The 11730-nt window shown below is 45.9% G+C and overlaps 1 protein-coding gene across 1 annotated transcript; it reads right to left on the reverse strand.

The window, feature by feature from the left end:
- Positions 1-4735: 4735 nt before the first annotated feature.
- TIGD7 (tigger transposable element derived 7) lies at positions 4736-11706 on the reverse strand. Its single transcript, XM_043914136.1, is given in 2 exon segments — positions 4736-9198; positions 11279-11706. A coding segment is annotated over 1 exon segment (1647 nt). The 5' UTR covers positions 7781-9198; positions 11279-11706; the 3' UTR covers positions 4736-6133.
- Positions 11707-11730: the final 24 nt, after the last annotated feature.

Here is an 11730-nt window from a genome sequence, read left to right on the forward strand (position 1 = left end):
AGGCGAGGGAGGTGAGGATTTGAAAGAGATTCATATGGGATGGAAAGTGGTGGGAGCGGGTCAGGCTGCTGTGGCTCTTGATGCCATGAAATGGGTGGGTGGTATAAAGTTGATGTTACTAAGCACTCTGGTTAAGATGGTAACTTACGTGGGTTGAAACCTCTTAAAAACGGAAAGCACCCCTTTAGAACCCCACTTACCCCTGAAGCCCCATAATATCACCCATACAGATCTCATGATGTGCTCTAACTGGCATTGCTCCTACTTGGAGTACTACAGCCAGAGCAAGAGGCCCCTCATGTGTTCACTCCTGGCACAAGAAGCCTTTCCAAGAGGAGACTTCACCCAGTCCTCAGTCCAGCTCCCCTTCTAACAAACTTAATATGCAGAGCCCTTCTTGCCTTGTTTTCATAAGATGATGTCACAAAGTATTGCATGTAAAACACTTAGCACAGAGCCTGGAACATAAAATACTCATCTATTTGTGCCACTTGTGGACATATAAAACTGGGAAATTGCTTTTCTTCTAAGTACCTGATACTGAGATCAATGTAAGACCAAGCCGGAGAATTCCCTGGCAGTCCAGTGGTTAGGACTCGGTGCTTTTACTGCCGTGGCCCGGGTTCAGTCCTTGATTGGGGAACTAAGATCCCGCAAGCCACTTGGGTGCAGCAGGAGCGAGAAAAAAAAAAAAAAAAGACCATGCTGGCAGGAATATTTGGGTGGTAGTTTACTGTTACAGGCAGGATTGATGACTTTGTCCTTGAAGTCATATGTGTGTTTTGTTTTTTCTTCTAGTCATATTTGAAAAAGCAGGTCAGAGATCCTTACAGTAGGGTCCCATGAAGGCATTGCAAGGGAAGGTTAAGTATATATACTTTTACGTTACTGCTACTCTTACCCCACTAGTCTTCTTGGGAAAGAAACCAGAAGAGATTCCAGCTGGCTTTTTTGTCAAAAAGAAACTAACACTGGGGGCAATAAAGACCCCTGCCCCCGCAGTCCAGATGGGTACGGCGGAGACCTGGTAGATGTAGACTGACCCTGAGCAACAGTCCCATACCCTTGTAGCAAAGGTAGTGCCTGAAACCAGCAGAAAGTCTCCTGGTACCATGAATAAGCAATGTGAAAAAGCCTGGCAGAGGCCATCTAGAAGCATCAAGCCCAACAAAGGGGATAAAGGCCCATAACACCAGAGACCGGACAGAGTGATAAAACAGCACTAAGTTGTTTAGTTTTTATTTCCAGGAAGAGCCATCAGCAATCACTGAGTTTTTACCCCATTCATGAAAGAACTGAACATGTTTCAGTGCAGTTAGGAGACGGAATGGTCCAGGTAAATTCAACGACACCCTCCACGCCATCTCTGACAAACAAGTGAATGTCCTTAATTCATCACTGAAACACTTTGAGCATCCCAGAAACTTCTGCGTTAAGAAACCAAAACTGATGGCTCATCAGGATGCAAACCTGCTTCAGGGAGACAGATTTCCCCAGGTGGCAAGGATGAGAAGAGAAAATGCTAAGTTTCTGAAATGTAGGCAATGGTAACCCACTCCAGTATTTATGCCTGGAAAATTCCAGGGACAGAAGGGGCTGGGGCTGGCAGGTTACAGTCCATGGAGTCTCAGAGTCGACGCGACTATGCACGCTGCACACCCCGTACGCACGCATGCCAGGGTGTGTTAAGGACCTAAAGAGGAAGCTGTCTTTGTCTCTCCACCCCAACTGCCCCTCTAGGCAGGAAAACGTTCTAAATCCTGGGTGTGGTTCCCCATCAGAGGGTGAAGCTTCTCTTGCTGTTTCCCATTCTCTTGGGAGGGGATCCAGGTGAAGTCTGGGAACCCTGCCACAGCCACTGGAACAAGAGCGAGGAACCTGTGTTTCTCCGAGGAGCTCTCGTCTTCAGAAATGATTTCCAGCAGCCAAAACGTCAGTCCTTTCTCAGGTTTAGGCAAAAAAACAAACGAGGCTGTGGGCCCCACAGCTTAGCTTCTAGCGCCATCTGGGAGCGGGCGCAGCGCGCCTAGGACCACCTGTGAGCCCCACCAGCTGGTCCGTTCGAGGATGGCTCCCGAGGCGGCCCGGGAGGAGCAAGGGCTAGGGTGTGGGGCGGGGGGGCGTGCGGTGCTCCACTGCTGCGTCCCGGCAAACCTTTCCCCCTCCGCGAGAGCCTGGGGCCGCCTCGCGCAGGCAGCCCGTACCTGCCGCGCTCCGCTCGCGAGCCCTCCAGGGCCTTGCCGGGCCGCGCCCCTCCTCAGGACCGCCCTCCGCGCAGGCCCGGCCCCGGCTGCCCTGGACCTCGCCCAGTCTTCGGCTCCAACTCCAGGCGCGGGGCCGGGACGGCCGAGCAGCACAGTTTTCCTCTCCTTCCACCGCCAGCAGTTACTGGCGGCGCGACCAACCTCTCCGAAGCTTCCTAGTCCGCAGGTGCGCGCGCTAACCCGCGGTCCTACCCTCCCTCGTGGTCCAGCAGGAGGCGAGCTGGTACCGATGGGCAGGTGGCAAGGGGCGTCTCAGGCAGGGAAGGGTGGGCTTAGGGGCCACGGTCCACTGGGAGCACCTCTTCAATTTTTAGTTCGCTGTGTCTGGCCACAGGATGGGGAACTGATGGGAGAAGAGACTAAGGAGGCAGGTGCAGTGTGCTGCAACCTGGACTAGGAAAGGAGCAGTAAGGAGGGAGAAGTGTTCAGGATGCAGAACCTATGCGACCTCAAGTGGGTCCAGGCGGAAGTCTAAACTCTTCGGATGAGCTCCAGGGGCATTGAAAATCTGTCACTGGTTTGTCTTTGCTCCTGTCTCCACTAGTCGCCCCTACAGCAACCATCCAGGGACCTCGACGCTTCCCAGGGATATACATTCTGACACCAGAGAGCCTGTGCTCACTTCCCCTTTGCCCAGACTCCCTTTTCCCCTGCTTCCCCCACACTTTAAAGGTCAGCTCATAAGTCACACTTGCCTGCTCCCTATTATCCAAGCACTCACAAAGCCCTCTGTGGACTCATTTTGGCTCTCACACACCCAGCTGTCGCTTGTTCCTATTCCTAAATACCCAGCACAACAACATGAAATTTGCAAAATCAATGAAAACTGTTTTTTCGACGGGGGGGATGCTATTCACAGGATTTGTGGGGTCTCAAATGCTGACCAGGGATTGAACCTGAGCCATGGCAGTGAAAGTCTGGAATCCTAACCTCTAGGCCACCACGGAACTCCCTCAATGAATACTTTTGAAAAGAGTATGACTGCAGGTCATATATTCTGAGACTTTATGAACACTGGGGTAAAAATGGATGTTAATGCAATGAACTTGAGAGTTATCCAGTATGCTCATCTGACATTCCCCCTCAACTTCTTCCACCATCCATTCTACCCTAAGGATTGAAAGGTGTCTCAACAAATGCTAATTTTATAAATAACAAAAATGTTAATAAGATATAAAACTCTATTTACAATAATGTAACTTACCTATATATATATATATTTTTTTTACATTCACTCACGAACAATCATTTAATTGGCAGGAAAAGTGGGTCAGGCGTTGTGGTAGGCACAGCAAAAACAGCAGCAAAAAATAGTTTAAAAAAAAAAGAGTTTGATGTTACAAACATGATGATGTCAGTTTGACAAGCGCCATGAGAAACAGGGAAGGGCAGGGAAGGTCTGAGAGCAACATTTGTGCAGACTCTCCTGAAGTGAGGGAGTGAGGAAGGCCCGAAGACAGGCAGAGGGGATGGCCAGGGCCAAGGCCTGGCCCAGCCTGGAATCTGAGGCCTTTCTGGGACCACAGGAACCCAGAGCAGCTCAGCGGGGTGGGGCTGGGGCTGGAGTGGGTGGCTTGACAGGAGAGGATTGTCACCATGAGACTGTGGCTCAGGGAGGGGCCTGACAGGCAGAGTCCGCTGCCCTGGGCTGCCAACCTGTGCCAAGTCACTTGCAACACCAGGTGGTATTACCATATCACTTGCCAGTTTGGCACAGACCTTGGACCCAGGATTCCTCCTAATCTTGCAATATCATCACACACTTTAAACAGCAGATGGGTTGGTTGACACTTCCTAGGGTCAAGGCAGGGAGCCAGTTGGTGGAAAAGAGGCAGGGAGAGGCTGGGGAAACTCAGCCAAAAAAAAAAGAGGAAATTTCAGCAGAAAACACCCAGAAGTGCCCAGGCCAGCATCTGAGTGGGAGCCACTTCCTGGTGGAGCAACTGTACCTGCTGGACACACAAAAGAAGTTCCAGAAAAGCTGGCTCAGCACTCAGCAGATCAAATCCTACCTTGCTTCAGTTTAGATAAGCTCTTTCCTAGCAAGAAAGGCTTACCTCCCCAGCCACACATGTTGCCATCTATGGCAAGCAGCTACCCTCTGCCTGCCAGCCAGAGTGAGATTTGTGAGGTCTATGGCCAGCTGAGGAGCCACTTGGAGGCTCGGAGAGGGGGCCCAGTGTTGACTGCTCGGGTCTGGGTGGCGAGAGGAAACCTTCACTCCCAGGTTGCCCAGGGCCAAGGCAGTGACCTTCTGCAATGGGTGCTCTGGCTTGCGGCTATCTCTTGACCTCCAGTTTCACTGCCAGTTCATAAGGGTCAAGGGATGGGGTATGAGAAGGTTCCTTGTCCCTCCCATCTCAGGACCCAAGCAGGAAGAGGCACGCTGAGTCACCAAGCCATAACTGCAACCAACCAGGCCCCACACAGGCCAGCGGGAGGATGGAGCTGCAGTAGCTCCAGGTGTGGCAGCCTCCTGGGTTCTCCTCTCTGGTGCCACAGGAGAGGCAGGAGCATCATGGACCACCAGTAGCATCGCCAAGCCCCAGTCTAGTACTTCCACTCTTCAGTGCCTGAGTCAGGCCTAGTTGGTAGATATTTTGAATATCATCTGAGCCTGGGGAGTCCATGGACCCAGTCTTTGAGAAATTTACCTGGCTCCCTTTCTCAGCTGCCACTAAGGTGCTCAGTCCCTCGGAGGAAGCTCGGATCGCGCTGCAGTGAGGTCCCTCACTTCACCCCGTGTGCAGCAGCTTGCCCAGCAGTGCCTGCTTCATGTTTGCTTGTATCACGGCCTCCATCTGGAAGCTCGCCTGCATCTAACTCACCCTGCACAACGGGGTGACGGTCACGGAGGAGCCAGGCCCTCATTAAGTGGCTGGCGTAAACATTGACCCTTTCTGGCCAGCACGGTTTGCCAAGGCTCTGGCCAGTGTCGACACTGTGAACCTCATGTGCAGGGCAGGGGCTGGTGGGCTTGCCCAGTGCCTGGGGCTCAGCTGCAGGAGTTCCTGCTGCCCCCACCAGCTGAGAAGACAGCTGAGAAAGAGGGGCCTGAGGAGTCTGATCATGACATGGGCTTTGGGCTTTTGACTGAGCCTCTTTTGTAACACGTTCGCTAAAGAGCTGAACTCTTAAAAAATAAAAAAAGAATAAAGTACAAATTGACCAGTACCTCCTCCTCCTGTCTATTATGTCAGTGAAGTCGCTCAGTCATATCCGACTCTGTGACCCCCATGAACTGTAGCCTACCAGGCTCCTCCATCCATGGGATTTACCAGGCAAGAATACTGGAGTGGGTTGCCATTTCCTTCTCCAGTAACTTACCTATTTTAAAGATACATGCAATATACCAAAGTGTTGAAGAGTCCATCATTAGTCAATAAAATTTGAGTGCTTTTATCTTTTTTATGTTATCTTTTATAATTGGCATGTTACTTCCACAATAAGAGAAAAACAAATACTAAGTAGGTGGTAACCCATTTATAAGAGCAGAGTGTGTCATACCATTAAATTGAAGTCTGTCCTTATCTTCTTAAATAACTAGTCAGCATAAATATAGCTGCTTTTCTTTTTTTAGTTGCTTTGTTATATGCTGTGAATATATTTAGATTTTAATGCTTTCCATTCCACCCATAATCTGGGACAGTAATTCCTTATTAAAGCCTTTGCCTTAAATAGAAAAAAAAAATTGGAAGAACATATTAAAACATAAAAAAAAAAACCCCAAATTTATTCCATTAAAAATTTAAAAACAATATAAATGGGCATTGCTATGCAGTGAGGTCAGTTTATAAAAACAATGACAATCCACAACAGGTCTAGTTCATGTATCATCACAAAACTGCAGAAATCTTTAAACACAACATCTAATTATTACAACCAGAAGTTGAAGGCATACTGAAGGAATACTTAATATTATGAGACCTCGGTTTCAAAAAGCTACCAATTCTAGAATGGATTCTATTCTGGAACTGTTTCTTGATTATTTCTTGTTGCATCTCTTTCAGTGTAAAATGGAACCTTTGAAACTCAGGTGTGACATCGACAAAGTCCAGTAGGTAGTCCAAACTCTTTCCTACAGCAGATAACTTAAATTCACCAGCCTCCTCTTTAGCTCCTTTTTGAACAACTTTCTTTGTAATTCCACCTTTTATTTTTGGGGGGCTACCCTTTTCTTCTTCACCCCCATTGAACCATACCCTATTGTCATCCAGCTTGGTTTCCAACTCCCTACATTTCTCAAGAATTTCTCTATAATCCCCATCTTCTAAGCCTTGAAGATCATATTCATGTTCCTTTTTGTAAAGAAGATTTCCCCATGCATTTGCTATTGTTATTTGCTTTACTTCATCCCAACTCTTTGCCCAGTTAAAAACTGCTCTTTTTAGGTTGTAGATTTTAATCTTGGAAGCTACTTTTTCTCCTTTTTCTTGTTCATCATCACTTTCTTCAAAAATTACAAGACTTTCCTCAAGTTGCTTCCACCTGTAAAGTCATTTGCAGCTCAAGATCACACCTTGATTCATTGGTTGAATCAAGGTTGAAGTGTTATGGGGAAAGAACATGCATTTTATTCGACCATCCTCACTGGTTAGTAATTCAGTAGAAGGGTGAACTGGAGAACTGTTCAGAAGTAACAAGGCCCTGACATCCTCCTCATGGAATCTTAGAACATTAAGTTGGAAGTGTTTGACCTCAGGAACAAAGTTTTGAAAAAACCATTCTGAAAACAATTCTCTGGTGAACCAAACATCTTTACTAAGTTTGTATATCACAGGTAATGTACACGTGTCCTCTTTTACACTTTTGGGCAGCTTTGATTTTCCAATAATGATTGACTTCAACTTATGAGTACCATCTGCGTTTGCACATAAAAGAGCAGACAATCGTTCTTTGTTTATTTTCCTCCCTGGCAGACAAATAGCTTTTCTGCTTGCCTGAGTATTTTCTGTCATTGACTTCCAAAAGAGGTCAGTCTCATCTCCACTGTACAGCTGAGCAAGACACAACTTCTCTTCTTTGATAAGCATGGACAGTTTTTGTCGAAATGACTCAACATTTTCTGAAGCTGAACTTAGGACTTGTTCCGCACATACTTTTCGGTTCCCAATTGCATGCCTATTTCGAAATCTAAAAAGCCAACCAGTGCTAGCTTTGAAGTCTGTTCGCCCAAAACACTGTGCGAATTTCTCGGCAGCAGCCTGAAGCTCCACACCTCTCACAGGGACACCAGCGGAGCATTTCTGTTGGTACCACATGTAGACAGCGTCGTCCACGTCACCATATTTGGCTTCTGTTTTCCTCTTTCTCTTCTCAGCCCCTACTAATGGCATGTCCTGCTTCAGTACAAAGTCCAAAATCAATTTCTTATTCTTTTTAATGTCATAAAGTGTTGACTTACTGATTCCAAATTCAGCCGTTACACTTTTAAGAGATCTTCCAGCTTCAATACTACTTAGAACCTTCATTTTCTCCTCCAAATTCAGTGTTGTATATTTTCCTCTCTTATTCATACTGAATTTGGTTTCAAACAATCAACAGGGGTAAAAAGAAGCCCTACTTAATTAGAAGAAAAATTAAAAATGAAAAAAAAAAAAAAAAAAACCCATCCCCTCCAAAAACTAGCACAAACTCCCAGAAGGCACAGGCATTTATACTGAAGGGTACACATATCCCTAAAAGGGATAAAGGCTCATGTAGTGCTGGTCTAGAGGTAAAGGTCTGAACTCAGAGAGTTATCACCGCCAAAGTCCTGTCTAGCTGTTGCTACCGCAAGACATGGATGATCGATCACTCTTCAGAACCCTGCTTCTGAATGCTGCTTCTTCTCTTCCTCTCTCCTTACAGTAGCACCAGTCAGAGTACCTGCATACTCTCCCTAACTGAATATAGGAAAACACACAAAAGGAAGAGAAAAGGAGAGATGTGCTCACAAGAACAGACTCAGGTAAGATAAATCTCAATAAAAAGTAGTGCTTCAGAAGGGAGTATGAAAGCCTCAAAGGCAAAGACAGAATGATATTGTGTAACAGATGCAGTGTGGCTTCTCCTCTCCTGAAACAAGCTGATTTTCCTCACTGCCAGAAAGGAAAGCAGTAATCATATTGCTTTGCCTGTAGTGTTCACTGGGCAGCAGTTCGTCCACCTGGATAAAGACTTTAAGCCACCCTGACAGTGAGATGTCTGGAGAGTTGGAATTCAGGAACAGCAGTATAGTATCTTTAGGCGAATAAGAAAGTTAGTAGGTTGTTGTCCATATAAATGAAATCCAACTTCTACTGCATTCAATACAGCATTCCCAAAGACTAAGCTTTAACTTGAGTGTTTATGTTTACCGAGGTAATCTGTTAAGTTTATAAGTAATGTATGTTATTGGCACTTTTCCACTCTCAGATATTCTTCCTTGTGTACATTTTGTGTATTTTCAAGTGTTATTTATAACTAAAATTCTTCCATATTTGGGATATTATCAAGTTTCAGCATCATGGCAGTTCTTAGAGATGAGCCCAAAAGTTTTATAAAAATTTTACAATAGTAAAAAATGATTTAAAAGATTTGTCCTTGAGATTGTTTTCCTAAATTTACATTGAATGTTCAGTAACATATTTTCTCCATTTGAGATTTTATTTGATTTCTCTTCAGCATAGATTTTACTTAATTTGACCCAAGACTCAGTTTTTCCACTGCTTGAAGAAATTTAAACGGTTTCTCTATTGATGATTCTTATCTCTGTTTCCCATAAATCCTTCTGTTGGCAAACTCTCCTATAGCTCTGCACCCTCAAATATTCCTTTTAAATTCTGTTGTTGCCCAAAGCCATTCATTCCATGTCTTTAGAAACGTCCTACTCTAGGTTAATTTCATGGTTCTCCTTCCAGATACACAACCTCATGGGAAGTAACAAAACTGCCACTTTTATCCATTCCAGGTGCTATGAAGAAAGAAAAGTATGTCAGAGAAATGAGAAAAATGATTGGTATTTCAGTTATTTTTCTTCTCTTTTAGGGCAAAGCCAGACTGACTTTCATTCATTTCTTGACTACACAGGATTCTTAAAAGCCTCTCACCTAGAACCCAGACCATTAAGTTTTCCTCTAACATTTGTTGCAAGAAATGTCAACTGCTTTACAGAGTACTAAGAGGCTCATGAAATACAAAAATGAACAGGGTGTGAAGCCAATGACAGGCTAAGCTCAAGCAACCTTCTAAAAAAAAGGCAGCTCTAACTAAGGTGATTACCATGATAAACCAAAAAAGGAAAGAGTGTTTGTTAGCCAATAGCAGCACCATTAAACCCAGCCAGTCACCCAGCAAAAACATTCAGCCTGCTGAGTCAGTTGTATGGTGTCTTAGAATAAACGGCATGCTTTCGTTGCTTTACAGCTATACATTCATCATTTCTCAAACTGTGCCCAGGCAGAGAAAGGTGACATCAAAAGGAAAGATTTTCAGGGGACTTTAGTGGGTTCCTCAGCAAGAATAAGGAACTGTGGCCCTTATCCTTAACATTCAAACAACAACAGTCATCAGGGGCTCTCATTCACAATTCAGCGTTTTGTGCCTTGTTTCCTCTTCTTCCTTTCAGGGGTTCTCTTTTCCCACTTTCTTCTCCCTGTGTTCACTAACCAGCTCCCTACCTATGTTATGAATCAGGCCTGCCAGTGACACTCAGGGGCACTGCTGTGCCCATTTATTCAGTTTAACAAATTCCAATTTTATGCTCAGCTTGGTCCGGATGATGAGGATCTCAATGCTCTGAGCTACATGTGGCAGACTTATTGCCCACTGGTTCTGAGAGACTGGAAACAGCAACTACTTTGAAGAGACTAAGTCACAACCTGAAATTCTAAGGAAATGAACCTGCTTTGAAATATATTCAAGTGACTTAGGCAGATACTTTTTTTTTTTTTTGCCATGCTGCATGGTTTGTGGGATCTTAGTTCCCCAACCAAGGACTGAACCCGTGCCCCCAACAGTGGACGCAAGGAGCCCTAACCACTGGACCGCCAGGAAATTCCCAGCAGATACTTACTATTATCACCTCTGTTTAATCCTTTTCTCTCACTCAAAAAGGATCAAGATCTAAGCCTTGGCATGTAACACCAGTCTACCTAAAAGCAAAAATAGCATAATGACCTGGTAATGGTCTCTTATTTTTGTTCCCACCTTAAACTTAGCTCCAGATGAGCTGCCCTGTAAAGAATCTCCCTCAAAAACCCTCAAATGATACTCTTTATTACTTTATTTGATTAAATGCAATCTCTTCACTTTCATTCCAGGCGCCATAGTAGAAGTACAAGAACTCATTTTTTAACTTTTACTCTAAATATACCCCAATTACATTGAGTTAAAAAAAAGAAAGAAACTAAAGATTTTCTCACATGCTCATCTCTGAAGCTTTCAAGACTGCTCTTACCTTTCCCCCTGCCTGGAATATGGCCCCACTCTCTGCTGCAGGGCAAGTCCCTCAAGGACTTCTGTAAGTTTTCCCTACCCCCAAATTAACTTTCACTTCCTTGGAACTCTCACAGCGTTCAGCTTATGTGTTACTCTTTCCTACCTGTGTTACTGATATTTGTGAAACTGCCTCAGTCCTTTCCCCAGATTTCTTGAATCAAAGGCACCGTCCTACCTACTGTAACACTGGCTACACGTGGTAGACTTGGGAAGAATTCCCTTGACTAGACTAGGCTGATACTACGAAAACGCTGACAATTGAAAGCGGACAACCTCAAATACTCAGATTCCTATAAATATGACCCAGTAAATATTTATGGAATGCCTACATTACCCAGGAAACTCTATAAAGACATAAATAAAGTAAAGAAGGTCCTCATCCTCCGGGGAGTGCGCTGTGGTGGAAAAAACAGAAGATGGAAAAAGGGACCCTAAATTCCACTGGAACACCCGCCACTGGTGAATTACCTAATCTTGAACAAGTCATTCCTTAGCTCTCAATTCTCTGTCAAAGAGCTCTAAGAAAGGAAACTACTGCACAAGGGAAAACCTACCTCACAAGGAAAAACACAATTGTGTGAGCACGCACGCCCAGAAACGGGTACACACCCCCCAGGGGCCGTTGATCCTGACCGGGACAAAACGGGCTTGTACTGACGGAGATGCGACGAGCCCCGGGACCGCAGCTCGGACACCGCCCGCTAAGCCGCAGGAAGGTCGGGGGGCCCACGCGCGGAAGGGGACGGCGAACCTCAAGGACGGATTCGGGTCACTAAGCTCCGCCGGCAGCCCGAACGCGACAGAGGGACGACCTGGACGCTCGGGCCTCACAGAGCTGGGACGAGAGATAGCGAAACCCGGGCGTCGAGTCGCGCGCTGGGCACTCTAGGATGGACGGACTTGGAGACTCGGTGGTCGATAACCCTTCCTTGTTGCCAGGGCTGAATTCTGAGCCGAAAGAGGTAGCCCAGCGGGGCCTGGAACCGCAGCTCTAGCGCCCCAAGCG

This window comes from Cervus elaphus, chromosome 10 (genome assembly GCF_910594005.1).
Source record: "Cervus elaphus chromosome 10, mCerEla1.1, whole genome shotgun sequence".
In the NCBI taxonomy this organism is placed as follows: Eukaryota; Metazoa; Chordata; class Mammalia; order Artiodactyla; family Cervidae; genus Cervus; species Cervus elaphus.